This window comes from Semicossyphus pulcher, unplaced genomic scaffold (assembly GCF_022749685.1).
Source record: "Semicossyphus pulcher isolate SPU_LCO1_2020_fin unplaced genomic scaffold, fSemPul1.0.p SCAF_30, whole genome shotgun sequence".
In the NCBI taxonomy this organism is placed as follows: Eukaryota; Metazoa; Chordata; class Actinopteri; order Labriformes; family Labridae; genus Semicossyphus; species Semicossyphus pulcher.
In genome coordinates, this window is record NW_027211705.1 from 1,825,001 (window position 1) to 1,838,962 (window position 13,962).

The following is a 13,962-nucleotide window of genomic DNA, read 5'->3' on the forward strand; positions in this document are numbered from 1 at the left end:
TCTATTGACTTTGTCGATCAAGTACAAACAGTGTGTGAGTGTCTCCAGTAGACGTGTTCATCCTGCAGCAGTGAAACAGGCTGTAATGGCTGCAACATAATCCTTGATGGGTCAAAGGTTGTCCACTAAAAGTTCTTGTTGTTTCCACTGACAGGCTGAGATTGTTATTCTAAGTGTGTGACAACATGACAGAAAGGATCCCTACAGAGATAGACCTTTTTGTTACAGAGGAAGATGATTGTTTTAACCACACACAGACGTTACATCGCTCTCTGCACACACACCAGACTCCATTCAGAAAAACACTGATTTTACTTCACAGGACACAGTGTGTGTGTTTGTGTGTGTGCGTGTGTGTTTGTGTGTACGTGTACCAGCAGGTCAGGTCTGTTGACGTCCAGTGGCTCCTCCACCTCAAACTCCCTCTCACACTGCAAAGCATGCTGGGAAGGTCTGTTCAGCGCCGCCCGTACGTAGTAACGAACAGACCCGAACTTTCCCTTATAAGACGACACGAGACGCCTGGAAACAGATCCAGTCATCAATAATCACCGATCATTAATAAACCAATAACTGATCACATCACCCATCAGTAACAGAGTCTCACCCGGCAGGCGGCAGCTCGAAGCCAAACAGGAAGTTGTACGTTTTTCCAGCCTGCAGCAGGAAGCAGCCGTCAGAGTCTGAACACAGAGGCAGAGCCGATGAGCCAGGCAGCAGAGAGGCAGAGATTCGACTCCACAGATCATCAATGAAGCAACTCTCCTCCTCCTCCTCTCACCTCTACTGAGCTCCTCCTCCAGCCGCAGCTCCTCCTCATACTTCAGGTACTCCACCTCCTGGCTGCGGGTCTTGAGGGTCTTCCTTCCGCGGTGGTCCACGCGCGCACAGCCGGCGGCGGTGACGGTGAGGCGGGAGACCTTGCAGGCCTGAGCCGCCTCCAGCTGCACGTAGCCGGACAGCTTCTCCCCGCTGCTGTAAAAGGACCGGGCCGGGTCCGAGAACCGCAGCGCGAACACCTTCAGCTTGTTCCCCGGAGTCAGGACCATGATGGTACTGAGTGTGATTCCGATTATGATATAAAGTACTGAGGGACAGTAATCAATGTAATCAGTAATAAGGATTAATTTTTATAAAGCAGTAACATTTAATAATATCTAATAAAATGTTAATTCAAAGGTTAAATAGTAACCCAGTTCAGACTCAGATTAATGACCAGGGTCATGAGTCGCTGTGAGGCTGTCTGTGTCAGTAAACAGGCAGAAGTGGGTTTTATATCGGGGGGCCCCGGTGTCCAGGTGTCCCGTTACCTCTCACCGAGCAGCACGTCCTAACAGTGTGGAAACACCGAGCCGCGGGGAACCGAGCTCTCTGATTGGTCAGATCGGGCTGTTTGGGCGGAGCAGCCAATCAGAGCGCGGTGAGGAAGCGTGGGCAGCTCGTGCAGCGGCGGGGGGCGGGGCCTGAAGCCGGCGCGCCATAAATAAGAGTGAAACAGTAAAGTCATCAGAGTGAGAATAGAAACAGATTAACGGTAAAGATCTGCAGCGAATAACAACAACAATAAAGAGACAGGAACAACTGTGGACCACAGATGTCAAATAGAAAGACATATGAATACATTTATACATTATTTTATTGGTGTTAATAAAGGTATAAATAAAGACAAACACCAAAGTGTCACCCTGGGCAATTTGACATGGAGGTTAATTTATTTTTACAGTTCTATCAATCCCTAAAAATGTCCAATGACACATTTAACTGTGTACTTATTCACTCTAACGTCAGTATGTTCTGCTAACCAGCTTACTTCCACAGTAGTAACCCAGTGATACTTTAAAGGCCACATTATACTGTGGGTTTACAGGTTGCATTCAGGGACATTCACTGTGTGACAGTTGGTTTAGACATGAACGTTAAAAGTGTTATGAGGGAGGAAGAAACTATTTCCAAGGTTGTTCCTGAATGAACATGATGTGTGAGTTCAGAGTGAGTTCAGACTCAAAAACAGGACTTGTTAATAACTCAGAGTCATTTCAAAAGTTTGGCTAAAAGACTAACGGTTTACAAATGTCATTTATGTTTCAGGAAACACCCAGAGGGTGTCAAAGCATCAAAGGGAGCCCTGCAGGGCCGAGGACCTCATCTTGAAACACAGTGGTGAGGGCTGTTAGTGAGATCAGAGCGCCCTCTGCTGGGCATACGAGGAGCTGATCTCAGCTCAGTCAAGCAGATACTCAGACTGGGTAAGAATCTGATTCATTTATGTTTCTGTGGTTTTTCTCTGTTCATGAAGGCACCACACTTTTCAAACGTTTGGTCATTTAATGATGTGATTTTATGCTCAAACCAACATTTTTACACATTACAACTCAAACAGTGTCCTGAAACATGTTTTTGTTTTACTGACAGAAAGAAACCTGAAATATCTATTTTAAGGAGTCTGTGCGTTTAACTTTTTATTCACAATCATAAATTTAAATAGACAAACATACATATGTAGAGACTAAACCTCTCAGTGTTTTACTGATGAGTGATCAGGAGACGGCTCAGTTCAGACCTTCAACCTGTCACACAGGACAGGTTCAGGCTCTGAGCAGGTTATTCATGCTGATTTTAATAATATAGCTTAAATTGCGTGTTTTTGATCGTGCACATTGGGTCCTTCCGCTCTCACATTCAGGCTGTTTATGTTGTAAAATAGTGAAAATCAGTGTGTAAAAGTGTATAATTTAGTTTGTAGTCTTTGATCTGAGCTTTTATTCCAGCTTCATAAAACTTGTTCATCCTGCTCTTCACTGTTTCCAGCTGCAGTTCCTCTGACTTCCACCAGAGGCTGCTGTGATCACCCTGACTACAGATACAGACTTTATACATTCAGACAGTGATGATCATCCTTTAGTAAAACCTTATTTACAAAAATAACAATGAACACAGAGGTCAGCGTCCGCATGATCCTGCAGCAGCTTCAGACTCACAGCCACACCGATCCTGTCCTGAACACAGGCAGCTTAACGGTCTGTTCTTGAAGGTGACAGAGTAAAAGTGAGGAGGAGAACGTGGAGTCAGACAGAACCAGGATCATCAGACGGTATAAATAAACCCCTCTGTACAGGCAGGAGGTCAGAGGTCATCGGGCTGCAGGCTCCATGAGCTCCTGATGACCTTTGACCTTTATGATCCATTCAGTTTGTCTTTGCTCGTCATCTGTTCAACTTCTCATCAAACCTGCAGAGACAGAGGACAACATCATCAGATGAGACGAACCAGACAGCAGAACCAGTCAGTAGAACCAGACAGTTAAACCAGTCAGTAGAACCAGACAGTAGAACCAGTCAGTAGAACCAGTCAGTAGAGCGAGTCAGTAGAACCAGTTAGTAGAGCGAGTCAGTACAACCAGACAGTAGAACCAGTCAGTAGAACCAGTCAGTAGAACCAGACAGTAGAACCAGTCAGTAGAACCAGTCAGTAGAACCAGACAGTAGAGCGAGTCAGTAGAACCAGTTAGTAGAGCGAGTCAGTACAACCAGACAGTAGAACCAGACAGTAGAACCAGTCAGTAGAACCAGTCAGTAGAACCAGACAGTAGAGCGAGTCAGTAGAACCAGTTAGTAGAGCGAGTCAGTACAACCAGACAGTAGAACCAGACAGTAGAACCAGTCAGTAGAACCAGACAGTAGAACCAGTCAGTAGAACCAGTCAGTAGAACCAGACAGTAGAGCGAGTCAGTAGAACCAGTTAGTAGAGCGAGTCAGTAGAACCAGTCAGTAGAACCAGTCAGTAGAACCAGACAGTAGAGCGAGTCAGTAGAACCAGTTAGTAGAGCGAGTCAGTAGAACCAGTTAGTAGAGCGAGTCAGTACAACCAGACAGTAGAACCAGTCAGTAGAACCAGTCAGTAGAACCAGACAGTAGAAGTCGTGTCTCAGTAGAACGGGTTCTTACTGGCGGATGGCGTCGGGGATCTGCAGCCGGTCGGTGGGGATGAACTCTGACAGTTCCTGCAGACTCTGGATGAACCTTATCTTCCTGCTGAACTTATCACTGACAGGCACACAGACAGCCAGACAGCCAGACAGACAGCCAGACAGACAGACAGACAGACAGGCAAACAGACAGGCAGACAGACAGACAGACAGACAGACAGACAGACAGACAGGCAAACAGACAGGCAGACAGACAGACAGACAGACAGACAGACAGACAGACAGACAGGTAGACAGAACTTTATGAAGACATCTGAAGTGTTCCTGACAGCTCTTGTTGTAGCTGGTTGCTAACACATTAGCTCCCGGCTAGCACACCTCTGAACCATAGACTGTATATAAAACAGTGGGCTTATTCTCCAGGTCTGAAAAGTGAAGCCAATATTAAAGAGCCTTAAACCTGCATTCTCTCTAATGTCCAGCAGGGGCGACTCCACTGGATGTAGAAGAAGTCTGATCCTATAGAAGTCTATGAGAACATGCTCCTCCTCCTCTCCTGATGTATTCCCTCAGTAAACATGTTCCTAAGGAGTTTATGGTCTCAGTCTCTAGATTCAAGTCTTTAGTTTAGAGCCGGGCTACCTGTGATTGACAAGTCGCTACCATGACAACTTGTGGCAAAAAATAGAGATGTAGCAATGTCTATCCATTCTATGTGTATCACTTCTGGCAACAAACAGGTGATGTCATGTTGGCTACGCCCACTTCCTATACACAGTCTATGACCAGAGGGGAGCTGGTTGTTGACTCATCAGCTCCCCGTCACAGATATTGTGTAGTTATTATGGAAACTGTTAGCTAGCTGCACTGATGAGGTTACTGTGGTGGTTGCTATGGTTACCTAGATAAACTGTGTGTGTGTGTGTGTGTGTGTGTGTGTGTGTCACACCTGATGAAGGGTTTTATCACAGTGATCAGAGCTTTGATGTACCAGGCAGGATGGACCACCAGCAGCCCCTTCAGGTCCTTCTTCAATCTGAGCACAGCAGACTCACATTACAGCCGTAGCCATGGAAGCAAGGTGTGTGTGATGGTGTGTGTGATGGTGTGTGTGATGGTGTGTGTGATGGTGTGTGTGATGGTGTGTGTGTGTGTGTTTGTGTAATATCTTCAGGTGAGTGCATACCTCCTGTTGATGGAGGTGTAGCACTGGTGGAGCCATTTGATGGCGGGTAGCTTGTTCCTGGGAGCCATCGCACACAGGTAGACCAGCAGGTAGTTCTCTGACACCATCAGGTCCAACGTCCCCACTATGTACCTGCAGCAGGACACACGCAGGCATGCACCCACCAACCCACCCACACACACACACACACACACACACACACACACACACACACACACACACATGCACACACATACACACATACACACATACACACGTACACACACACACACACACACTCTTTGTTACTTAAGTGCTGACTCTGGTTTATAATGAAGGACAACATTAACACAGACAGACTCACCTGAACAGGTTGTCCATGACATACTCGTAGTCCTCTATTGTGTTCTCTGGCAGGTAGCAGGAGGTGAACAGGATGATGGCGTTCATCTCGTCTCCATAGTAACCTGACAAAGAATTTGACAATTACAAAAAATAAAACTCAACAACAAAGAATCATGAAACATTCACAGTGAACAGATTATAGCACAGGTGGGTTACAGACCTTTAACAGGTGTGTTACGTACGTTTAACAGGTGTGTTATGGACGTTTAACAGATGTGTTACAGACCTTTAACAGGTGTGTAACGGATGTTTAGCAGGTGTGTTACGAAACTTTAGCAGGTGTGTAACGGACGTTTAGCAGGTGTGTTAGGAAACTTTAGCAGGTGTGTAACGGACGTTTAGCAGGCGTGTTACGAAACTTTAGCAGGTGTGTTACGAACCTTTAACAGGTGTGTAACGGACGTTTAGCAGGTGTGTCACGAAACTTTAGCAAGTGTAAATACATATAAGCAGTTCTGTGAAGCAGCCGGTGAAATTTTCAGAACTTAAACCAATAACTTGTTCTGGTTTAGAACCAGACAACATCATTTCCTGTCTCAGAGTGTGTGTGACCTCTGACCTCCATGTGACAGGACCTGCAGGTATGGCTCTAGGACACTCATGTTCACATGGTATTCGTGTCCTGAGATGTTGAACTTCCTCCAGCGGCGCCCCCTGCTGTCCACCTGGTCCAGCTCCATCAGGCCCTCTGACTGCTCCATCGGGCTCCTGGCCACCGCTGTCACCCCGCTCCCAGCACCAGCCCCCGCCATCCGGGGGAGGTCATCTTTCAGAGAGAGGTCAGAGGTCAGAATCAGGAAATGCAGTTCCTCAGGGGTCAGTACACGATGTCGTCAGGATCAGTTAACAAAATCTATTCGACACTACGCAGACGACACGCCGTACTACATCAGTTTCTGGCCTAATAAAAGCAGTGATATTTACAGCTGCTCCACTATAAAGTCATGTCTTGTCTGTCTGTCTGTCTGTAAGCCTGTCTCACCCTCCCACTCCAGCTCGTGCAAGCTGTCTGGCAGTGTTCCCGTCTCGCTGCCAGAAGGTGTCTCCAGCGCCTCCAGGTCAATGTTGAGTGATGGTGTCTCATCAGGCGTTGCTGACAGTGCAGCAGCGGAGAAGCCGTCACTGCTCGGGTCTTTAGAGTCCCTGCGGCTCAGTGTGAGGCTGAGTGACGGGGCCACCAGACGCTTCTTAGCCCCGCCCCCAACTGTTCCTGATAGGGCGAGGCTGGTGGGTGGGGCTGAGGGGTAAAGTGTTACAAGACAAGTCAGGAGAGTGTTTTGAGGCTGGGTCAAAGGTCACTGAGAGACTGCACACACTAAACATCATTGCAGGAGTCTGACTCAGGATCCAACTAAATCAGCTGAATCTGTTTACGATCGTTTTTCTTCTGTTTTCAGTTCTCAGATTTTGTTCCAAGTAAATAAAATTCAGAGAAAAACACAAAGTCATCAGGTCACCTGGCTGCTCGTTCGACAGACTCTTGGCTCCACGAGGACTCCCACAATCCTCTGGGAGAGGCCTGAACCCAAAACAACAAACACCAACATTAGACTAATTTATAGAGGTTGACTTTAAAGGGTCATTACACAGATTTAGCGTAGTGATCAGTCTGTGAAAACAGCAAAACATTCTCTCTCATGTCCAGTAGAAAGTGTCAGAGACACAGGAACATGAATAAAACATGAGGCAGGTCACAGCTGATTGATTTAAATACAACATTAAGTAGGATCAGATCTCTGTTACTGAATAAAAAAAGAACAGATCTGAGCTCAGGTGAACTTTGTGTTTGTGTTCTGTGACACTGAGAGGAGAACCTTAAACGGGACAGGATGAAGAACAAACAGATTTAAACTCTGCTGTCAGCGTGGACTCATAATTATTATATTCTGTATCTCTGAATATCGCATTTGTCTTTCAGCTGCTTTACCCGTGAAACTTTGTGTCTCTTGCTCTCTGACAGTAAAATTTAATCTGTTTTTGTTGACAGATTTTAAGGTGGACGGTCTTTAAGGTGGAAGGTGTTTAATGTGGAAGGTTTTTTAAGGTGGAAGGTTTTTAAGATGGACGGTCTTTAAGGTAGAAGGTCTTTGAGGTGGAAGGTCTTTAAGGTGGACGGTCTTTAAGGTAGAAGGTCTTTAAGGTGGACGGTTTTTAAGGTGGACGGTCTTTAAGGTGGAAGGTGTTTAAGGTGGACGGTTTTTAAGGTGGAAGGTCTTTAAGGTGGACGGTCTTTAAGGTGGAAGGTCTTTAAGGTGGACGGTCTTTAAGGTGGAAGGTCTTTAAGGTGGACGGTCTTTAAGGTGGAAAGTCTTTAAGGTGGAAGGTCTTTAAGGTGGAAGGTGTTTAATGTGGAAAGTCTTTAAGGTGGAAGGTCTTTAAGGTGGAAGGTGTTTAATGTGGAAGGTTTTTAAGGTGGAAGGTTTTTAAGGTGGACGGTCTTTAAGGTGGAAGGTCTTTAAGGTGGACGGTCTTTAAGGTAGAAGGTCTTTAAGGTGGACGGTTTTTAAGGTGGAAGGTTTTTAAGGTGGAAGGTTTTTAAGATGGACGGTCTTTAAGGTAGAAGGTCTTTGAGGTGGAAGGTCTTTAAGGTGGACGGTCTTTAAGGTAGAAGGTCTTTAAGGTAGAAGGTCTTTAAGGTGGGCGGTTTTTAAGGTGGACGGTCTTTAAGGTGGAAGGTCTTTAAGGTGGAAGGTTTTTAAGGTGGACGGTCTTTAAGGTAGAAGGTCTTTAAGGTGGGCGGTTTTTAAGGTGGACGGTCTTTGAGGTGGAAGGTCTTTAAGGTGGGCGGTTTTTAAGGTGGACGGTCTTTAAGGTGGAAGGTCTTTAAGGTGGAAGGTTTTTAAGGTGGAAGGTCTTTAAGGTGGACGGTCTTTAAGGTGGAAGGTCTTTAAGGTAGAAGGTCTTTAAGGTGGACGGTCTTTAAGGTAGAAGGTCTTTAAGGTAGAAGGTCTTTAAGGTGGGCGGTTTTTAAGGTGGACGGTCTTTAAGGTGGAAGGTCTTTAAGGTGGAAGGTTTTTAAGATGGACGGTCTTTAAGGTAGAAGGTCTTTGAGGTGGAAGGTCTTTAAGGTGGAAAGTCTTTAAGGTGGAAGGTTTTTAAGGTGGACGGTCTTTAAGGTGGACGGTCTTTAAGGTGGAAGGTCTTTAAGGTAGAAGGTCTTTAAGGTGGACGGTTTTTAAGGTGGAAGGTCTTTAAGGTAGAAGGTCTTTAAGGTGGACGGTTTTTAAGGTGGAAGGTTTTTAAGGTGGAAGGTTTTTAAGATGGACGGTCTTTAAGGTAGAAGGTCTTTGAGGTGGAAGGTCTTTAAGGTGGACGGTCTTTAAGGTAGAAGGTCTTTAAGGTGGACGGTTTTTAAGGTGGAAGGTCTTTAAGGTGGGCGGTTTTTAAGGTGGACGGTCTTTAAGGTAGAAGGTCTTTAAGGTGGGCGGTTTTTAAGGTGGACGGTCTTTGAGGTGGAAGGTCTTTAAGGTGGGCGGTTTTTAAGGTGGACGGTCTTTAAGGTGGAAGGTCTTTAAGGTGGGCGGTTTTTAAGGTGGACGGTCTTTGAGGTGGAAGGTCTTTAAGGTAGAAGGTCTTTAAGGTGGGCGGTTTTTAAGGTGGACGGTCTTTGAGGTGGAAGGTCTTTAAGGTGGGCGGTTTTTAAGGTGGACGGTCTTTAAGGTGGAAGGTCTTTAAGGTGGAAGGTTTTTAAGATGGACGGTCTTTAAGGTAGAAGGTCTTTAAGGTGGACGGTCTTTAAGGTGGAAGGTCTTTAAGGTGGGCGGTTTTTAAGGTGGACAGTCTTTAAGGTAGAAGGTCTTTAAGGTGGGCGGTTTTTAAGGTGGACGGTCTTTGAGGTGGAAGGTCTTTAAGGTGGGCGGTTTTTAAGGTGGACGGTCTTTAAGGTGGAAGGTCTTTAAGGTGGAAGGTTTTTAAGATGGACGGTCTTTAAGGTAGAAGGTCTTTAAGGTAGAAGGTCTTTAAGGTGGACGGTCTTTAAGGTAGAAGGTCTTTAAGGTAGAAGGTCTTTAAGGTGGGCGGTTTTTAAGGTGGACGGTCTTTAAGGTGGAAGGTCTTTAAGGTGGAAGGTTTTTAAGATGGACGGTCTTTAAGGTAGAAGGTCTTTGAGGTGGAAGGTCTTTAAGGTGGAAAGTCTTTAAGGTGGAAGGTTTTTAAGGTGGACGGTCTTTAAGGTGGACGGTCTTTAAGGTGGAAGGTCTTTAAGGTAGAAGGTCTTTAAGGTGGACGGTTTTTAAGGTGGAAGGTCTTTAAGGTAGAAGGTCTTTAAGGTGGACGGTTTTTAAGGTGGAAGGTTTTTAAGGTGGAAGGTTTTTAAGATGGACGGTCTTTAAGGTGGAAGGTCTTTGAGGTGGAAGGTCTTTAAGGTGGACGGTCTTTAAGGTAGAAGGTCTTTAAGGTGGACGGTTTTTAAGGTGGAAGGTCTTTAAGGTGGAAGGTCTTTAAGGTGGAAGGTTTTTAAGATGGACGGTCTTTAAGGTAGAAGGTCTTTAAGGTGGACGGTCTTTAAGGTGGAAGGTCTTTAAGGTGGACGGTCTTTAAGGTAGAAGGTCTTTAAGGTGGACGGTTTTTAAGGTGGAAGGTCTTCAAGGTGGACGGTCTTTAAGGTGGAAGGTCTTTAAGGTGGAAGGTCTTTAAGGTGAAATGTCTTTAAGGTGGACGGTCTTTAAGGTGAAAGGTCTTTAAGGTGGAAAGTCTTTAAGGTAGATGGTCTTTAAGGTGGAAGGTCTTTAAGGTGGAAGGTTGTTGAGGTGGACGGTCTTTAAGGTGGAAAGTCTTTAAGGTAGAAGGTCTTTAAGGTGGAAGGTGTTTAATGTGGAAGGTGTTTAAGGTGAATGGTCTTTAAGGTGGAAGGTTTTTAAGATGGACGGTCTTTAAGGTAGAAGGTCTTTAAGGTGGAAGGTCTTTAAGGTGGACGGTCTTTAAGGTAGAAGGTCTTTAAGGTGGACGGTCTTTAAGGTGGAAAGTCTTTAAGGTGGACGGTCTTTAAGGTAGAAGGTCTTTGAGGTGGAAGGTTTTTAAGGTGGAAGGTTTTTAAGGTGGAAGGTTTTTAAGATGGACGGTCTTTAAGGTAGAAGGTCTTTAAGGTGGAAGGTCTTTAAGGTGGACGGTCTTTAAGGTAGAAGGTCTTTAAGGTGGAAGGTCTTTAAGGTGGAAGGTTTTTAACTTGGACGGTCTTTAAGGTAGAAGGTCTTTAAGGTGGAAGGTCTTTAAGGTGGAAGGTTTTTAAGATGGGCGGTCTTTAAGGTAGAAAGTCTTTAAGGTAGAAGGTCTTTAAGGTGGAAGGTTTTTAAGATGGACGGTCTTTAAGGTAGAAGGTCTTTAAGGTGGAAGGTCTTTAAGGTGGACGGTCTTTAAGGTGGAAAGTCTTTAAGGTAGAAGGTCTTTAAGGTGGAAGGTGTTTAATGTGGAAGGTTTTTAAGGTGAATGGTCTTTAAGGTGGAAGGTTTTTAAGATGGACGGACTTTAAGGTAGAAGGTCTTTAAGGTGGAAGGTCTTTAAGGTGGAAAGTCTTTAAGGTGGAAGGTCTTTAAGGTGGAAGGTCTTTAAGGTGGAAAGTCTTTAAGGTGGAAGGTCTTTAAGGTGAAAGGTCTTTAAGGTGAAAGGTCTTTAAGGTAGATGGTCTTTAAGGTGGAAGGTCTTTAAGGTGGAAGGTCTTTAAGGTGAAAGGTTTTTAAGATGGACGGTCTTTAAGGTGGAAGGTCTTTAAGGTGGACGGTCTTTAAGGTGGAAAGTCTTTAAGGTAGAAGGTCTTTAAGGTGAAAGGTGTTTAATGTGGAAGGTTTTTAAGGTGAATGGTCTTTAAGGTGGAAGGTTTTTAAGATGGACGGTCTTTAAGGTAGAAGGTCTTTAAGGTGGAAGGTCTTTAAGGTGGACGGTCTTTAAGGTAGAAGGTCTTTAAGGTGGACGGTCTTTAAGGTGAATGGTCTTTAAGGTGGAAGGTTTTTAAGATGGACGGTCTTTAAGGTAGAAGGTCTTTAAGGTGGAAGGTCTTTAAGGTGGACGGTCTTTAAGGTAGAAGGTCTTTAAGGTGGACGGTCTTTAAGGTGGAAGGTCTTTAAGGTTGAAGGTTTTTAAGATGGGCGGTCTTTAAGGTGGACGGTCTTTAAGGTGGAAAGTCTTTAAGGTGGAAGGTCTTTAAGGTGGAAGGTCTTTAAGGTGGACGGTCTTTAAGGTGGAAGGTCTTTAAGGTAGATGGTCTTTAAGGTGGAAAGTCTTTAAGGGGGGAAGGTCTCTAAGGTGGACGGTCTTTAAGGTGGATGGTCTTTAAGGTAGAAGGTCTTTAAGGTGGACGGTCTTTAAGGTGGAAGGTCTTTAAGGTGGAAAGTCTTTAAGGTAGAAGGTCTTTAAGGTGAAAGGTGTTTAATGTGGAAGGTTTTTAAGGTGAATGGTCTTTAAGGTAGAAGGTCTTTAAGGTGGAAGGTCTTTAAGGTGGACGGTCTTTAAGGTGGAAGGTCTTTAAGGTTGAATGTTAGTGAGACCTGGGAAAGCCGTCATCCTGCCACTCCTCCCTCAGCTCCATGTCCTGGATGTTGGGGGGGTTCGAGGCCTCTACAGGAGCCCTGCAGGGACAAAATACAAACACATGAGAACCTGAGCAGCAGCAACATACTTCATTTTAATAAATATAAACAACATTTCCTACAGAACCCTGCACCTGAACGCACCACTCTGTTTACAGCTTACAAACACACCTGAGGTCTCACAGTGACACATCATGAATACCACACACACACACACACACACAAACATTACCGTGTTTTCTCTCTCTAATCAGACTCCATTCACCTTTCAGTCATTTTAAGCTTTATCCTGATTTTCCTGTTAAACAAAGATCCTCCATCAGGTGACTCTCACCTGGCACCTGTCGGCAGGTAACTCTCTCCAGTTCAGCAGTAAATCCAGCAGCAGAATAAAATGTGGATCTGATGGGACTGAACGAACCTGCCTGACAGCTCACATTGTGACTCTTCACACAGACTCACCTGAGCAGGTGAGGGCGACGGGGCTCTATTGTTCTTCTGTTTGTTGTTACTGAAGCAGAAGGCTGACACACCCACACAGGTGACCACACCTGCGCACCTTTGTGTGTGTCTGTGTGTAACAGAAAGTGGGATGTCATTTCAGGTTGGGGGTAATGTTTCCTCTGTGGTGCCTTCAGGATCTGACTGGGAAAATCCCAAACTCAGCAGGTTTCTGTTGTCTCTCTGAGCTCTTTCAGGTGTTCTTTGTTTTTACCTGTCCAGGTGATGGTTCTTGTTTTGTGGGATCATAAGATGTCCTAAAGATATTCCAGGAGTGCTTAAAAAAGTTCTAAGAGAGGTTCAGGGCCTTCAGGGATTCTTCAGGAGGGTTAGGGTTAGGGTTAGGGTTAGGCTTTTGGGGGAACTTCTGGGCATCTTACAGGGTTTGTCTCAGGAGGTTCCAGGTTCATGATTGGGGGTCAGGGCTCTCTAGGAGGTTCTTGCACCTTTAGAAGAGGTTCAAAGGGTGCTTGATGAGGCCCATTATTCCTCATGAAGATCCTGTTGTCTTTCAGGAGATTCCAGCACTCAGATTCAGACCCTTCAGAGGTCAACAGTCTGTTGGTGGTTTAGGGGGTTCCAGAGGTACTTGAAGAGGCCTCACAGGTCTAAAGGGTGTTCCAGGGTTCTTATGTGCTGACTCCTGACCTGCCACAGCTGACAGGAAGTCAGCTGACATCACTTCCTGCTGATGAGGAACACTAAAACAGCAAATGCACCACCATGACCACTTCACTGACCGCCTGGAAGAACAAATGCTGGGACCAAAAACACAAACTGCAATGATACTTCCTCTTTGTGCTGGAACAGGAAACACACACACACACACACACACACACACACACACAGACCGACAGATAGAAACATCACACAAACACAGTAACGCACACAAAATGAGGGTCTGACAGTGTGTATGAGAGTGTCTCTGTACCTGTCTTCCGTGGGTCTGCTCATGATGTCACAGTGATGTCACAGCGTGTTCGGACCAGCAGGTGTGAGCGGCTGGATGTCACTCGCTCTGAGTCTTCCTCCTTCCTCTCGCTCTCTCTCTCTCTCTCTCTCTCTCTCTGTGGGAGTTCCCACTCTGACTCAATGGGACTCGCCCTCACTCGCCATCTCTCTCTCTCTCTGCCTGACAGGTTCGGCTGCATTTCACAGCAGAGCTGCCATCTGATTGGCAGCTCTCACCTGCTCTGTGCAGACAGGTATGGCAGCAGGTCAGCTTCAGTCTGACTTCATTAGAATGAGCCAATCAGCTACTGAGGCTTTTTAAAAGGAGTGTCGGGTGTTCTCAGGGTCCTACAGCCCGTCTTCACACAGGCTACTATCTCTTAATTTGAAAGTCCGTAAGTAGCAAGGGAAATATGAAATGTGAGAAAAGACGTTTTATTTTGAAAGTCCATCAACAGCAGGGGATAATTAAATGTTGAAGAGAGGTTTTATTT

General features: G+C 45.5%; 1 protein-coding gene and 1 pseudogene across 6 annotated transcripts; both read right to left on the reverse strand.

Annotated features, from left to right (window-relative positions):
* The window catches only part of LOC138606703 (thioredoxin-interacting protein-like), a 3,992-nt pseudogene extending 2,775 nt beyond the window's left edge, over positions 1 to 1,217 (reverse strand).
* Positions 1,218 to 2,319: 1,102 nt separating this feature from the next.
* On the reverse strand, positions 2,320 to 13,671 carry bnipl (BCL2 interacting protein like). 6 transcript variants are annotated; one of them, XM_069679126.1, is made up of 10 exons: positions 13,449 to 13,671; positions 11,975 to 12,055; positions 6,953 to 7,014; positions 6,478 to 6,732; positions 6,055 to 6,261; positions 5,455 to 5,557; positions 5,112 to 5,243; positions 4,875 to 4,961; positions 3,945 to 4,043; positions 2,320 to 3,228 (listed from the first exon to the last, which is right to left on the reverse strand). In XM_069679126.1, exons 1-10 carry the CDS (start codon positions 13,469 to 13,471, stop codon positions 3,204 to 3,206), a joined length of 1,074 nt encoding a protein of 357 aa, XP_069535227.1. In that variant the 5' UTR covers positions 13,472 to 13,671; the 3' UTR covers positions 2,320 to 3,203. The 6 variants fall into 6 exon arrangements, with proteins under 6 accessions (XP_069535227.1, XP_069535226.1, XP_069535229.1 ...); XM_069679125.1 differs by lacking the exon at positions 13,449 to 13,671 and adding an exon at positions 12,479 to 13,345; XM_069679128.1 differs by lacking the exon at positions 13,449 to 13,671 and adding an exon at positions 12,351 to 12,462.
* Between the last annotated feature and the right edge of the window lie 291 nt (positions 13,672 to 13,962).

Bases quoted from the DNA above. Each gene is read 5' to 3' on its own strand.
- bnipl (XM_069679125.1), bottom strand. From the start codon at position 12,615: ATGACATCCCACTTTCTGTTACACACAGACACACACAAAGGTGCGCAG. The intron at 4,962-5,111 runs GTATGCACTCAC...TGCTGTGCTCAG, and splicing joins TACACCTCCATCAACAGGAG to ATTGAAGAAGGACCTGAAGG. The intron at 4,044-4,874 runs GTGTGACACACA...TGTGCCTGTCAG, and splicing joins GTGATAAAACCCTTCATCAG to TGATAAGTTCAGCAGGAAGA.